Source organism: Castanea sativa, chromosome 4 (genome assembly GCF_040712315.1).
Source record: "Castanea sativa cultivar Marrone di Chiusa Pesio chromosome 4, ASM4071231v1".
Lineage (NCBI taxonomy): Eukaryota > Viridiplantae > Streptophyta > Magnoliopsida > Fagales > Fagaceae > Castanea > Castanea sativa.
In genome coordinates, this window is record NC_134016.1 from 16,742,990 (window position 1) to 16,759,412 (window position 16,423).

General features: G+C 32.9%; 1 protein-coding gene across 2 annotated transcripts; it reads right to left on the minus strand.

The window, feature by feature from the left end:
* Nucleotides 1-564: 564 nt before the first annotated feature.
* LOC142630328 (uncharacterized) lies at nt 565-7,323 on the minus strand. Of its 2 annotated transcripts, none has more exons than XM_075804313.1 (9): nt 7,090-7,323; nt 6,457-6,548; nt 5,975-6,122; nt 3,920-4,051; nt 3,665-3,814; nt 3,445-3,522; nt 1,759-3,312; nt 1,458-1,627; nt 565-1,353 (listed from the first exon to the last, which is right to left on the minus strand). In XM_075804313.1, exons 1-9 carry the CDS (start codon nt 7,186-7,188, stop codon nt 1,212-1,214), a joined length of 2,565 nt encoding a protein of 854 aa, XP_075660428.1. In that variant the 5' UTR covers nt 7,189-7,323; the 3' UTR covers nt 565-1,211. The 2 variants fall into 2 exon arrangements, with proteins under 2 accessions (XP_075660428.1, XP_075660427.1); XM_075804312.1 differs by having other exon boundaries at nt 1,747-3,312.
* Nucleotides 7,324-16,423: the final 9,100 nt, after the last annotated feature.

Here is a 16,423-nt window from a genome sequence, read left to right on the forward strand (position 1 = left end):
GGATTTCACAGGAGATTGTGAGGTAAACAAAACTGGCACGAAAGGGCTTTTAGCACATGTGAAACACATGAATGCTGTCTTCAGAGCAGGAAACGAAGCTTGCAGCTACAAGTGTGTAATTGGGATTGAGATAATGCGTAAGGATGTGTGAGATACCAAGATGTCTAGGCATAGATGGGATCTTTGGCGTGGGATCTGATGTTGATAGCGAATGTGACGATGAAGGTTGATAAAGAACTAGGAATGTGCCCATGAAACCATTTTAAAATTTAAATATAGAGAGAGCAAAAATATGGAGAATCTATGTGATTTGACCACAGTGAAAAGCCCTTAGTAACTACATCTTTGCTATTCAAATTTTATATGTTAGAAAAAATAAAACATTTTGATACTATGTTAGAAACAACAAAACATAGCATTGATATTATGTGAAAATAGAAATAAGAACACAAAATAATGTAGAGAGGGACCGGAAATTAATGTAGTACAACCCAACAACCCATGTCCTAACAAAAAGCTCTCGATGACTACATCTTTATCATAAGCTTTAATACCATCTTAAAAAAGATCAAATATAACTTTGATAGCATGTTTAAAAAGACAAAATATAGCTCGAACCTCTAATAGTGTATTACAAAGAAGTAAGATCCCAATATAGTTATATGGAGGAATAGATTGGGCTCAGTCAGTAACTTAAAACCACAGTAGGCCATAGTATTTTATAAAAATATGGTCTACCAATTTATACAAATATACTAGAATATAATATTATACCAAGAACCAGTTTGTGTGAGTGTGTCAAAAATATGGTTGCACCTCGACGTGGTACTTCTTTACCACAAGATGTAAAATAATTACAAAACTTCGTCTTTTTGTAAATTACACGCTCTTGGTTTCTTTCCTTTTCGCTTCATTTGATAAATTGCGGCGGAATCATTGTCAGTTCTAGTTCCAATCTTATTTTACTAAACCCTCAATGGCAAGGATGGATACAAATCCAATCTTCCTCCCCTTTTCACAACTCAGGCACCTTGTTGGCCCAACCATTCTTTTAGATTTCACCCGCTTACCAGTAGCAGGCTGCCATGAGCAGCAAGCAACATGATGGAGTTGAACTCAGCCATCATTGTGGCTTCCAGATCTTCGTTTATCCGACCTTGAAACATTGTTTGAACAATTAATTATCACCTCTTATCTTGTATATCCATAATTTAATCCCCAAATTTAAGCTTTTCAGCTGGATAAATCCCGGTTGCTCTAACTCCCTTTCGTGATGAGGATTTCCCACCATTTGCTTTCCACATCTGACTAGATTTTATATTCGGTACCCCTCCTTTCTCTCTGCCATTTCTCCTGTCATACAAATCCAGGGAAGATCAAAAAGGAAGCCTTTGTAAGATATCTAAGTACTAAGAAATACAATTAATACAACCAATACTAAAAACATTCATTCAAACCTGAGGTGGAACACGAGAAACAGCAAGCCAAAAGCAGCAGTGCCGCTTACAACTGATTTCAGCAGTAGTCTTTTATGGGGCTTGCTCTTTGGTGTTCCCTCACCAACATGCTTGGTTCTGTCTAAATCCTCGACTCCCAATGGAGCCGCTTTTCCATCTATTCTGTCATCCTAGGGAACAAGACAACATAAATTGACAAAAACTCACAAAATAACAACGAATGATAATACACAATCTTTCAAAAAGTGATGAAAAGATACCAAAACATAACATTTAAAAGTAAGCTTACTTGGCTGCACACCTTGTCAATTTGTTCTGTACAATAAAAAGGATCCTTCAGGGATGTACAAGCTTGATGTCCCTTTTCACCTACATTTTCTGAACTCTCAATTTTTAAGCAGAAATCTTCATCCAATGTTGGTTCACTGGGGTTGGCAAGAATGACAGTATTATGGTGGACAGCAGAGTTATCCACAGTTACCATATCTGACATGCAATTAACTCGGCCTCCTATATCTCCAATTATATCCCGGTTCTGTAAACAACTATCATATTCTATACTACTTAATTTAGAACACTTTTCACTCCCTTCATCAGCCACAGTATTGGGTGAAGCAGTTGAATCATCATATGTTCCGTCTAGGATATTATTGAGATAAAGTCCCTGAGAGAATCCATCTCGCTGGTTCTTGGCATTAGGGTCCAAATTAACCACAATTGAACCAAACATCTTATCATTATGTCCTACAATGGATTTCAGATCCTCGATCCAGAAAGCATCTTGTGAAGCTTTAGCTGGCATATGATGGAGAGTTTCCCCAAGTGAAACATCCTCTGAAACAGATACCAGAGAAACTCCATGACCAGCATTTTCATTCAATACCATAGCAGTTGCACATTTGCCTTTAAGATCCCATTTATGAAATTCAAGTGGAAAATGAGGCTGACTTGGTAGCATGCAATCCACATTCTTCAAAGCATCTGAGTCTATTTGGGACAGTTTGTCTTCATCAGATACATCTGAATGCACATGAGACATACAGACACCATTGTCGTATAAAACAGCATGATCTGGATGACCAGTCCCATTTAATGGATCAGGGTACAGTGGCAAAAGCTTGGTAGAGGAGCCTTTATCCTCAAGTTCCATGCAAAAATGTGCCTTTTCAGAATCAGGTGTTAAACTGTCCACCTGGGTCTCAATGTCATGCGATCTGTATCCTCTAGCAGTTTTCTTGGTCAAGAAACCAGCCTTTTCATTCTGAAATTCAGGAAATTGGGCAATCTTGGAATCATCATCTGTATCAAATCGATCTTCCGAGTCCAAGTTTAGCACTGCAGCTGACACAGAGCTCATGCTGGCAACAGATGATACTTCCATGCCATCAAACATGTCTGCAAGTCTCCTCTTAGGTTCAATTTCAAAAATCCTTGGGGTTGAGTTTGAGCAATGAGAATCAACACTTGAGGATGCATTCAGTAATCTATCCTCACCATTATACAATACAGGGTCATTGCTGTCAGTTCCATCCAACTGATTAGCAAAATAATGCCATGCTGGTGTATAGTCATTTATAGACTCCTCCATAAGGAAAGTGCCATATCCCCGGCTGCAATTATAATAAAGAACATCCATTTCAGAAATTTCATTGCTATCTTTGACTTGACTTCTTATAGGAGAAACTCCATCACTTAAGTGGATCTGTGAATCGATGGATGACGGAGAAAATGAATTATTCAGCAGATGATCACATTCCCCACACTGTGTGCATGGAGATCCCACTGATTTGGTCGTAGATGGTGATTCCAATTGACATTGTGAATAATCAATCTTTTCTTGGTTTTGAATATCTACCTGCAACAAACATTTGGCCAAAGTACCATTTTTAAGCATTGAAAATGCCCCCCCACAATTTTCTAAATCAAAACTCATCTGGAATGTCATATCATAAGAGTGCTTAGTAGATAAGCCATCAATGTGAATTACCATTTGATTAATTTCAGTGCCATCAGCATCCTCTGAATGCATGTCATAATTTCTTCCGGAGTTGGCAATTGTATTTTTCTACAGCAGAGGCATGAAACAATAAAAAATACAACAGACAGCAAGAATTATGAATAAACAGAAGCTCTAAACACAATCTAGACTTCATGTTCTTTCTCCTCTAGCACATGCTAATTGGAAGATGAGAGCAACATTGACATACCTGTCTGAAGTTCTCTCTGGAATCTTTATTATTGTTTTCACTAGCAGAATTCAAAACACTGAACTTAGGTAGCTCCCAGCTTCTCCTAATGCATCCAACCATATCCGTGGGCATTGCCACCGTATATGTGACAACGTCAAAATCTGGAACCTATCAAGATATTTCTCCACAGTCACTCTCTTAGTACTATAAATTCACTGTGGAATAAGATGCAAAATGCATTATGGGAAATATTTTTAACAATAAACTCCTTACACTTAAATGCTTAGACCTCGCTTTCCTAGAGAAGGAACGTATACACATACATACTTTTCGAGTGTCTCTTTTCTCAACAACGTCTGATGGAGAGAAGAGATCAATGCCAGTCAATCCCAAAATTTTGCAGATCTACAAAGTTTAGAAGCAAATCATTAACCGTGAAGTGGACTACTCTTAATTAACTGATACGTTTGGGTCATGAGACAACTATATGTATACTTGATCTGAATTAAAAATAATAATAAAGATTTTTTAATCTTTGTTTCTCATTCCTCACAATCTTGAGTAAATTGATAAATTAGTTCAGTTTCCAGAGAGGTTGGGTCACTTCAATAAAAATATAATTAATTGGCAGAGATTTTAAAAAATCATTTAACTTTAATTCATTTGTAGTAGCAAATCCAACCAAGAAAACCCTCAAAATATGTTCAAGAAAATTAAGTTCAATGTGCATGCTTGAAATAGATAGCGGAATTTTTTGTTTAGATAGGTGAGGAGATCATGCCCTATAATGGATACCCTCACATATTAACATATAAAATAAAAGTAAAATATAATTGTATAAGAATCTAATAAAAAGGAAAGCCAGTGCAATTGTGGAAAATTTTGTGAGAAAGGATATTCCCACATCAACCTGAAGAGACATTCTCACTCCTCTTTGTCACAGGAACATTCGTCGTCCTTCTATACTCACCATCTCTTTAGTTGGGCCCATTTGTTGGGAAGCTGACTTGATTTCCTAATAGAAGTTATGAAGTTTGGAAAACGACCAACCAAAACCCAAGCTTTTATTACTTCAACTCAGTCTGGTATTGCCACTATATGTTTTGGTTCTGGTCATCAAGTAAGGGACTAAATATGTTAGTTCACCCCTAGGATTCACCAGAACTGGTTCAATCCTAATAGAGTTGCACCCCCATGGTTAAAGTGTCTTCTTCACATGTGTCTGACCAAGAAGTTAGCTTTATTTCCGAGTTCCTGATCTGTATAGTATCAAATCGCCATATGTCTAGATATATCAAAGTGCACTTGCATATGAGAAGATCAATCTAGGTGCCAAATTTTGTTCAATTTCAAAATATTGACATGGATGGCACTATTATCGTTTTCTTTGTCTTTTTGCATCTCCCTTAGAGTCAGATAATAATGCTAACATGCATCTCCCTCAGAGTTAACCCACTGATCTTGAGATAAGCATTAAACAGAGGCATCTCTATCACATTCCATATTATATCTCAATGAACGCATGACATGGATACCTCTTACATTTGAAATGTCCTAGTATTAGTAATATGGCTAAAAAAAACATCTAAAGCAAATATACGTAGTTTTACTTATGACTCTCTCCATTCCAGTGTTAGTAACAGGGTGTAGCTGAGAGTCATCCAAAAAAAACTTACTATAGGCCTCCTCATGAATCAAAAATTAATCTGATGTGCAGTTAGGCTCTCTCCCAGGGAGTAAATGCTTAAGATTCAGGTTGTCCACCCCAAATTTGCAAATACAGAATTTTGAAATCAACTTTCTAGTTATGTAGGCTACACTGCCCAACCTATTGGAATATTACATTGTTCCCACTATACATTGAGATTCATGGATTGTAAAATCATGAAGGAATGAAAAATTAGAGCAACTTATAGAGCTAAGAAGAATCTTTTTCCCCCCTCAACTTCCTTCTAGTTCTTAAGTCTTCATTTTTACTTCTTTCCTTACTTGAAGTTCTTATTTATTACTGGTTACAATTTGTACTATCATCTGCTATGCCTGCTTCATAAGGGCTGTATGAAAAGCACAATTAATAGTAGCAACGCACCAAAGGCGAGAAGGAGAGAGCAAGAGAGAGAGAGAGACGAAACTACGGTTAAATTGCCTCAATACTCAAAACACTCACCATTTCATTTCATTAATCAATTTTCTGAACTTTCTAAAATCATACAACTATTGTTTCAATTTTCCTTCACATTCTTTATAAAATAAATTTTGAATGGACAAAATTGCAAAATAACAGCAAATTAATCTTCCATGACTGCATTACAAGATAGCAATGCTTACCTTCAAAAATGAGTCGACATTGGAATAAGGCATATACCTCCCACTGCTCTTCCTAGAAGCAAATGGCTCATTTATATATGCTTTTACATGTCTTAGCTCCCTATGATTTGTCAACAACATCTTCCACACTACTTTTGACACTTCAAACCTATAAAACCAAAAGGAAAAGAAAAAAAAATGAAGTCTTTAAACAACATATAGATAGAATCTCAAGATAGGAAATAAAACAATTAAAAAGTTATCCATTCATCGGCTATCAGTTATACTTTCAAATCTATATTTACAATAGCTATATTATTTCAAAATTGTCAATCTTCACATCCTAGACAACATAATTTGACTGCTTCTGCACCAATTTTTTTCCGAGTTTTCCCGTCTTCTTGGAATTTGGTCTTAATCATATTGTGTTTCACCACAATTTAAAGTTTACACTTTAATGTCCATTTTCGAATTGATACATAAGAGAGGTAAACAGGACATACAGCAATTCCCCATCAGCAAGTAAATCAGAAACAGCCATCTGTTCCTCCAATCTTATCTGCAAGACTTCCCCAAGCCATATTCTTGTTTGAGTCTGTATGAAACCACAAAAGTAAACTATCACCAAAAAGACAACTACAGTGTTAAGAAAAACCACAAGCTCTGCATTTTTTTTTTTTTTTTTTAAGTGTGTCATTAGCGATACTAAATTTTTACTAAATTTACAAACACGGTACAAAAATAATAATAATCAATAACTTTTTTTTTTACTATTTTGTTGAAATGTCACCAATCACATTCATTGCACACGTTAGTTTGTAGACGTTTTGCAGTAAAATTGATAGTAATTTTAGCGCGAGTCTTGAACCCACAACCTTACCTATATCTAAAAAAAGGAAACCACAATACATGCACTATTTGAAATGAAAAAAACACACACTATAATATGGGTTTAGCCCAGAAATGAATATAATTAAACAACAGATTATGCACTTATCAGTTTTAATCCTAATGACTATTTTGAAGAAAGCAAATTAAGAAGCTGATTCAAAACAAGTGGTTGTTGACTTGTATTGTATGTATAATATAAATATCCATTAATAAATAAACAAATTTGAATATTAGTTTTTTATTACCTGGAGGAACACATCGTCTAGCTCGCGAAAGATCGATTCAGAAGAAGAAGAAGAAGATGAGGAAGAAAAAGAAGAAGAAGAAGATTCAGATGGGTCCATAGATACGCCGTCGTTCCGCCTTCCCGCCAAAAATGAATATCAAATAGTACTACACACACACACACACTCCTGAATGAAAATGAGTCTTCACTCTTGTTGAGGAGAGAGTATGAAGAAGTATGAAGTTTATTGAACTTTTAAAGTAAAAGGAGCCTTTTTTTTTTTTTTTTTTTTTAATATTTGATGGATTCAAAAAAGAGCTATCTTTGACTAAATGTGTCTTTGGCCCGTTCAACAAAAAAAAAAAAAAGTGTCTTTGGCTTTTTCGGCTTTATGGCATTTTTCAATTTCAACAACTAGTCTGTTTCTGTGAAGCCGTAGTAAATGCAGACGTAGCGGGGATTCTGTAACTTTTTGTATTTTCTCTGTGTTTTTTTAATGTTAGTCTTTGTCGGAAAAATATTTGGAGTTTGAATTTGATATTCTACGTCTCCATTTTTTGAGACACAATTTAGGGGTGAATTTGTCTCAATAAAATATTTATATTTAAAATCCATGTGAACAAAAAATATAATGTTTTGTATTGATATCTCTATTAAAAATAGAATTACAAGACAAAATTTAGATACAAGTTATTGGATATTATATTGTCTTGGTCTTTAATTAATGTAAACATTGTTGAATTTAGTTAAAAGGACATTCATATTTAAAAATGTATACCTAAAATTATTATTAGTTTAATTCAGTTTCTATTATGAGAAAGTTTATAGGTACAACAGATGCTTACAATAACCTTAGTTTGAATTATAGAATTACAGCAGATAAACATTCAAAACCAATCAAAAATCAATAAAAATTGAAAACCGAGAACAAAAACTATATGTATCAATTTTTAAAATCATCATGGTGATAATAGATGAAGCTTTTTAAGTATTAACTATATAACATTATAATAATTCTATAAAAAAAACATTATATAAAGAAATGAATGAAAATTATCTATAAAATTATCATAATAGTGTTTCTCAAAATTTAATGAACATGTCAGTAGTTCACATATGAAGTATTCAATTTCTTTGATATAAATTTGATAACTTTTTAAATTTTAAAATGATAAAATTACAAAATTTCTAAAATTTCATGCTTGAAATACGAATTACAAGTTGTCAAACCCATGTGAATTTAACAATATTCCGTATTTCTGCGCATTTTACTGAGAGTGTTGCGTGGGTATTAGGGAGAATTTAAGACACACTGCAGCCTGCATGTGATGCCCTACTCTCTTTCAAAATTCAAAATTTAAGCCACGCCAATACGCCATTACTTTCTCTAGTCTCTACTTCTTCTTTTTTCCTTATCGTTAAAAAAAAAAAAAAAAAAGGTTTGCATGTGTTCATTACCTCATGCCATTTAAATCATGGCAATTATGGCACGAGATAATGCAATAAATTTGTTATTATTTTAACCCATAATTCTTAGACTCGTAAATACGATAGGTAAATAAAATTTCTATTTTAAGTCATCTTTCAAACTACTGTCCCATATTATTTAAACTCCCACACTAGGTCAAAATTGAAAATTAACATTAATTTTCAAACAATATAATTAGTAGGCACTATTTTCAAATTATATTTTTTACTAACATCTCTAATTTAAAAGACTTCATTTTGGGCCTATAAATCGAGTCTTTGAGACTCGATTTTCATGGTCTGATCACGTCTGATGTGGCATTTTTTCCACTTGGTGACCACCTGAAAATCGAGTCTCGATTTACAAGCCCAATTTAATTCCCAATTTTGGCCGAAAATGAAGATACAAAAAGACCCTGTGGACATGACCCCTCCATCCAAGCCAACTAGCCATAATAGACTGAGCCTAGAATTATTGAGTCCTAATCCTACCTACTCCAATAAATATGCTTGACTAAAGCAAACCTCAAACGCAGAAACAGAGAGAAGTTTTGAGCATCTTAACCCTGTGACTCTGCAAACTCAGAAAAAATAAATTATGTACTTTGAAATTTTTTTCCTACCTACTCCTTTAAGAGCATACCTATCAACAATTCTAAAAAAATTTAGCATTTATCATTTCAAAACCCAATTTTATAATATATAACACACCATTTTACAATACAACTTATATCAAAACATCTATTTTTTACCATTTCATTTAAATATTTTTTATTTTTTATTAATTTTTCATTCAGTCTCTCTCTCTCTCTCTCTCTCTCTCTCTCTCTCCCTCTGTCAAAACTCAAAAGTTGTCTCTCTCTCCCTCTATAGAAGACTAGAACCTTCTCCCTTTCTCTGATCTGCTCTCAAACCCGTGCTCCATGTCTCTGATCTGCTCTCAAGCCCATGCTCCATGGATGACCACCAAGCTCTGTCGGCCTGAAACACTTCTCACCCTCTCTATCGGCCTAAAACACTTCTCACCCCTTTTGTGTTCGTTTTTTTTTTCTAGGTTTTTTGGAAGCTTATTTTCTGGGTATTTTGGAAACTGATTTTCTAGGTATTTTGGAAGCTGATTTTCTGGGTTTTAGAAGCTATTTTACTATGTTTGCTTGTTTTTTTCTGGGTATTTTGGAAGCTGACTTTCTGGGTATTTGTTATGAGGTTTTGGGTATTTTTTGTGCCGATTTTCTGGTTTTGAGGTTGGGTTTCTATTTAGTGTCAGATATTTTTTTCCCTATTCACGCTTTCTTTCACTGTAATGTACAAAAGGAAGAGATACAAGTGTCAGAGGAGTTTACATCAAACTTGACCTTACCCCCCCCCCCCCTCACTAACTCCGTGGCCCAAGAAAACTCCTTACACACAACCATCAGAAAAGTACCAGTAAAGTAGGGTCGGCTTATAAATCAAGTGTTAAAAACTCGATTTGCAGGTGGACACCACGTGAAAAAAATGTCACATCAGACGTGATCAAACCATGAAAATCGAGTCTTTGATAGTCGATTTATAAACTCAAAATCAAGTCTTTTAGACCCAAGATATTACTAAAAATATATAGTTTTGTAACAGTGTTTACTAATTATATTGTTTGAAAATTAATGTTAATTTTCAATTTTTGCCCCCACATTACATTATAACATAAAACAATTCAGAAACTGGTGAGGCTTGTTATTATTAGAAAATTTGGGTACGTTTGGTAAAAGATTTTTAGTATCATTGTTTAAATGTTGTGAAAATATATATTATGTATCGATAAAAAAATATTATAAAAATACATACAATAGTATTTAAACACTAAAAACTATTATTTAAACAACAGTAACAAACATTTTTCAAATTTAAACTCATAACTCCCGAACTCGAGTAGAATTAGCACGTTCCCGGTTAGTATTGCTGATCAGGTACTAGACTGCTGCGTACCTAGTAGAGTAGTGCCTAGTGCCTACGCCTTTGCCCACGCTCTAGGGCCCTTACATTCCCCAACGACCTTTCTCCTGTTCGGTGGGCCTTTTATTCATACTTACTTAACTCCATGCTTGCTTCTTAATAATCGTGTGGGTATAGTAAAAATAAAGTTAATAATTATGTTTGAATTTTTCAAAAGAAGATTACTATTTTCTTATCTTAATACATCATACATCCAACATTGATGAATCATTTGACTTTGAGTGATTTACACTGACACTGTACTTTTTGAGGTGCAACCATTCAAAAAGAAATTAAGATTTATGACATGTCAACATGGAAGCTAATTATAAGATTAAATTAAATGTAAATAAATTGAACTATTTTATGTTTGTGCTTCATATAAATAATTTATCTAAAAATAATGGTACTATCACTTATTCCGGGCAATAAAAGGGAATAGAGGGTAAGTTTGTAGAATGAAACCTATTGATAGCATGCATAATCGAGTTGAAAATAGTTCTGTTTTCCTTGAATAAGTTCGATTTTTAAAATTTTCGAAGAATTGATTTGATTTTTTCTCAGTTAATATCTGCTACAATTTCTCTCTCTCTCTCTCTCTCTCTCTCTCTCTCTCTCTCTCTCTCTATATATATATATATATATATTATTCTTTCTTCCTTTCTTTTTCTTTTTTTGTTGAGAAATTGATTAGTATATATATACATCAATTTAATGACAATGATTTTGACATCCTTTTTTTATTTATGAGAATTAAAACCTTAAACACCACTATTGAAAATACCAACAAAACATAATTAAATCACAAAATTCTTAGCAATTTAATATTCAATTTTTTTTTGAGAGAGTTTCAACCTATGGTGTCCGCTTCTGATGATAGCCCTTTATCATCAGACCAAGACACCAATCAGTTTTTGGTGTAGGCGGGGATTGAACCCCAGATCTCTTATACAACCATCAGAGACTTTACCAGTTGAGCTAACTGGAAACCACTAATATTCAAATTATTAGTTACTAGTGGTAGATTACATTCTCCTCTTACATAAATATGGATCTATAAGTGGGATGCAAATATAATGTTTATCTTTTTGTAAAATTATGGTGTACTTTTTTTAAAAAATAATTACAACATGCTGCTAACCCTGCAGCTCGAACCCTTTCCCTCCTAGACCACGAAACACTTTGTACATGGGGAGGTATCAATTCAGCTACAAGGCCTTTGGCAAATTATGGTGTACTTAGTACAACTGATACACTAAATAATTTTACGGATAATCCTAGAGTTAGTACTTAAAAGTTTAGATGTGGGTTTTAATTAGCTCAACAAATAAAGTCTCTTGTCATTGTTTAACAAATTTAAAATTTGAACTTTGCCTACACTAAAACTCAATCTTAGTGTCTGTTTGGGAACAACATATTTAGTTGAAACCAAATATTTTTCGTTGAAAGTATTATAAATAAAACTAAAAGGTAGCTGAAATAGTACGGTGAAATCTAGACATGGCAAAACAGGCGGATCGGGTCAGGTCAATCAGGTTGAGGATTAAAAAACGGGTTCAGGTCAATAGGGTTGTGGGTCGGGTTGGGTTGACCCATATTTTTCACATGATTTTTGGGTAAACTACATATTTAGTCCCTAACCTTTACACCATATTTCAATTTGGTCTTTAATCTTTCAATTGTGTCAATTTGGTCCTTAATCTTTTAGTGTTGTGTCAATTAGTCTTTGCCATTATATATTAGATGAAAATTTCTTACATAGCTAACAACCAAAATAAAATTTTAGTTTATTGTCACATCAACAGAAGCTAATTTTTTATTTTGGTCATTTGACACGTCATTAATTTTCATTCAAAAGATAACTGTAGGGATTAAATTGATACGGTATTGAAAGGTTAGGGACCAAATTGACACAATTAAAATGTTAGGGATCAAATTGAAATATTATGTATAAGATAGGGACCAAATACGTAGTTTACCCCATGATTTTTTTTTTATAAAGAAAATAACATGAATTTGCCATTTGGAAAGTCATGCAACAAATTACTTGATGTAAAATTTATTACTTTAAATTCACCACTTATATCAAGAATTGACTCAGTTAAATTTATTAATACTTATTCAATAATTTTAAAATTATACAAATCATAACATTGCTCTCTAAAACTAAATAACACAAAGATAAGTAAAACAAATACACAAGTTTTATTTCTACACAATATCCACATCCCAAAACATAAAACAAAATTACAAATAACTTATTGGATAACTCATTTGACAAAGAATAAAAACATAAAAGAAATTTACAATCCTGAAAATTAATTTTTTAATCTATTATCAATTGTGGTTGGCACTCCATTTCAATTTGAGATATACATTAAAGTTTAATTGTTACTTATTTATATATAGTCTCTTTTATGAATATCATATCATTGTTAAGTAACACACACTCTAGGAAATATCATAATTTATTTTGAAAAGATGTTTATTTTGTACATAAATTGTTAAAAAATAGGTCTAAGCATTCATAATTTATGCTAATTTGATACTTTGGCTTCACTAATTTCACACTTGTGAATGTTTCTTACACATGTCTACAATTTTAAATCTATGTTTTTAACTCTACTAAAATCAAATTATTTTGGCATGTACTTTCCTATTTGATATCTAAAAATCTTTACTCATTACAGAATGCTTAACTATTCATCTTTCAATTAATTTGCATGCAATGATGTAAATGTCTCAATTGTTTCTTTAAAACTCATAACAAACAATTAAACCAATATTGTCTTAATTTTATTACTATTTTTTACCAAAAAAAAAAGTTTTAAAAATTTGTTCGGGTTCAGGTCAAGTTGCAAGTTAGGTCAGTTGACTCTCAAAAAACATAAGTCGGGTCACGAGTCAACCCGTTTTTGCTTTGGGTTAAAAAAAATTGGGTTCGGGTCGGGTTTGAAAATTTTGACTAAGTTTGTCATGTTTAGTAAGACCTAAAAAGTACAATATAATTCTTAAATAGTAGTAAAAATAAGATAAATAATAAAAAAAAAATTGATTTTTTAAACTAATTCCAAACACTTAACACGATGAGAAAAAGCAATTGTCCTATAGCGGACGAAAACATGAACATCCTAAATTGAAACTCTATCTTATCTATATAATAGATTAGTTAATTCTTTCTGGCTACAACTTGCCTCAAGAAGAAGTCATTTTTCTAGTTTTGCTGGCCTGGCGCTTTTTAGCCATCACCTTCGTAATGTCGTCGTGGCAGACTCTTGTAAGCAGAAAGAGGGTGGGAATAAAGAAAATCAGCATATTATGATAGATAAGCCCTACTACTCTACTCTGTCTCTATCTATTTCCTACAATTTAATTTTGTATTTTTGTCATCAAACTTTGTATTATTAATTTCAGTTTGATTATGACTCCCACTGCTGTGTAGACGAAGCTGATTTGTTTTTGTTGGTAGATTGATTGAGTGGACAGGCACGGTCAAAACGACATCAAATACGCACTACCATTACCATATCCATATGCCCAAGCTGCCTGCCACGTCGCTGTGATTATCTCTATCTATTCTGCCCATTCGAACAGCAGCTCTGTATGACCTCAAACCATGGATACTTCACGTCAAATCCTAACACCTACACGTAGTGCCTTCTTGGCCACTAGCCCCATCGTTGCCATCAAACTCTTTTCTTTTTCTTTTCTTTTTTATGCATTTTACTCTACTTATTTTGTTGTAAAATTTGGTCAAACTTGAAAATATTTTTAGTTGACCGTAAAATTTGTTGTTAAATGTTTTAACTTAATAAATTTAATAAAATATTTTATAAAAACACACAATGACTCTTCAGTCTTCCCCCCTCATCTGATGGCTAATAGTTAGTGCCAACAATTTAGTCGTTGGAGCAAACGATCTAGTCCCTAGACCTTAAGCACCGGTGGCTCAGCCACTAATTTTGGTGATTTATGCTTAAAAAATTTTACATTCACACCAAACATCTAAAAATATTTTACATATAAGATTTTTGTATATAAAATATTTTACAATGAAACAAAGGGGGCTTTAACTACAAATTCTTGAAATCTTGATCATCGGTAATGTTAGATTGAATAATCTTGATATTTCAAAATAATTTTGATATTGTTTAACAATTTTAATTATATGTCAAAATTATATAAAATAAGTCTAAAATATAGTGTTTGTATTTGAAATTCACCCAAAATTTGATTTGTCTTTCAATTTTTTTTTAAAGGATAAAGTTTAGCTACAAAGTTGAAACTTAAAGTTACAACTTTACGCAATAAAATAAATATTACTACATATGTGGGGACTAAAAAGACCTAAGTGAGTATTTGGGCATTGGGCTTTGTTGATGGGCGCTAGTTTGTTTAGACTAAAAGCCTCCTAGAACCGTAACTCGGCCCATGAGTTAAGAGTCTGAGGATTCGTCCGAGGATGAACATCTCCTCGGATAGACCCACGATGACCCTAGGACTCGCCAGAAAGATCAAGGCAGGGTTACGTAAAAATCGTTGGTTAAAAGGGGGACTTAGGCGCCCTCTAGACGCAACGGTGTGAGGGAAATATCTTATGAAAAGGCTGCCACCTCCACATTAAAGACCCTACATCTACCTCCCTGGCCGCATTAATGAGAGAGTGACCCCTGAACAGTAGAATTAAACTTTCCAGCTATTATAAAAAGACTTCAAGAAGGTGGTGGAGGGGGGAGGATTATTTTTGGGGGAGGAGCAGAAAAGAAACTAAGAACTGTAACTTTGGCATAAAAGAGAAGTAATATATAAATTGTCCTCGGCTTACGTCCGAGGAGGTTCCCTTGTCATATTTGTTCATCATTTGCAAAGATTGTGGCATTATAGCCTGCTTGTCACGTTTCCAATACCCCTAAACTAGATTGCAGGCTCATACTCTACAAATTTCATTGTTTAAGGTTCATTGGGCCTGAGCCCACGTGTGTTTTTGAGTCCAAGTACAATTGAGTCCTTACAACATATTTGAAAATCTAACTATTGAATTGCATATTCTTTATGCTCTTAATATACATGTCAAATATTGTATCAATCAGATATTATTTACTATATGATCTATAAGCTTATATTTTATGTATAATTTTATAATACAAAAACTTGCAATTTAAATTATTTATTGATGATATATCTCTTAATCTTTAATTTTCTAGAAATTTTACGTGCATAGAAGATATAAAAAGAAGATATAATCTAATTGTGAATTTGTTAAAATTTACCTCCAATAAAAATATATTGATTAAGGCTGTAGCCTAAAGCTACAAAAAATGTAGCTAAACTTTTTGGTTAAAAAAATTACAATATTTTTTTATTAAAAACCTAAGGTTTAAATTCTATTCTAATAATCAAATTATCAAATAAAATTAAAAGTCCCATAAAAATAAATAATTAAATTAAATTAAAACATGATAATGACATCGTTTTGTCTATCTTCTACTCAAAGTTCGTTTATGACAAATCAACCAAATGAAAAGAAAAAAAAGAAAAGAAAAAAAGAATGAGCTCCAAATTCAAACAATGAAAATGGAATTTGAAGTTTTTGAACCATTAAAATTAATGTGTCTATGAGTTCCTAAAAAGTGGTAAAGACTAAAAAGTATTTTGCTAGTTTAGCTTTTGAAATTGAGTATACTAAAAAAGATAAAAGAGAAAGTTTGCTTTTGAAAGTGTAAACTTTGAAGTATACGCATTATATAGTTCATATAACAATCCAACCACTATAGAAGTGGTAAATAGAATCAATATAAGCTTCAATCACGATCATTCGGCAAAAAAAAAAAAAAAAAATCAATGATGATCAAAATACACATGATATAACTTTTTATTAATATTATTAATATTACACAACACAACGATTTTTTTTT

Coding starts and splice junctions, on each gene's coding strand:
- LOC142630328 (XM_075804312.1), bottom strand. CDS start 7,188: ATGGACCCATCTGAATCTTCTTCTTCTTCTTTTTCTTCCTCATCTTCT. Junction 6,549..7,089: donor TAGACGATGTGTTCCTCCAG/GTAATAAAAAAC, acceptor GGTTTCATACAG/ACTCAAACAAGAATATGGCT. Junction 1,628..1,746: donor TTGACAAGGTGTGCAGCCAA/GTAAGCTTACTT, acceptor CTTGTTCCCTAG/GATGACAGAATAGATGGAAA.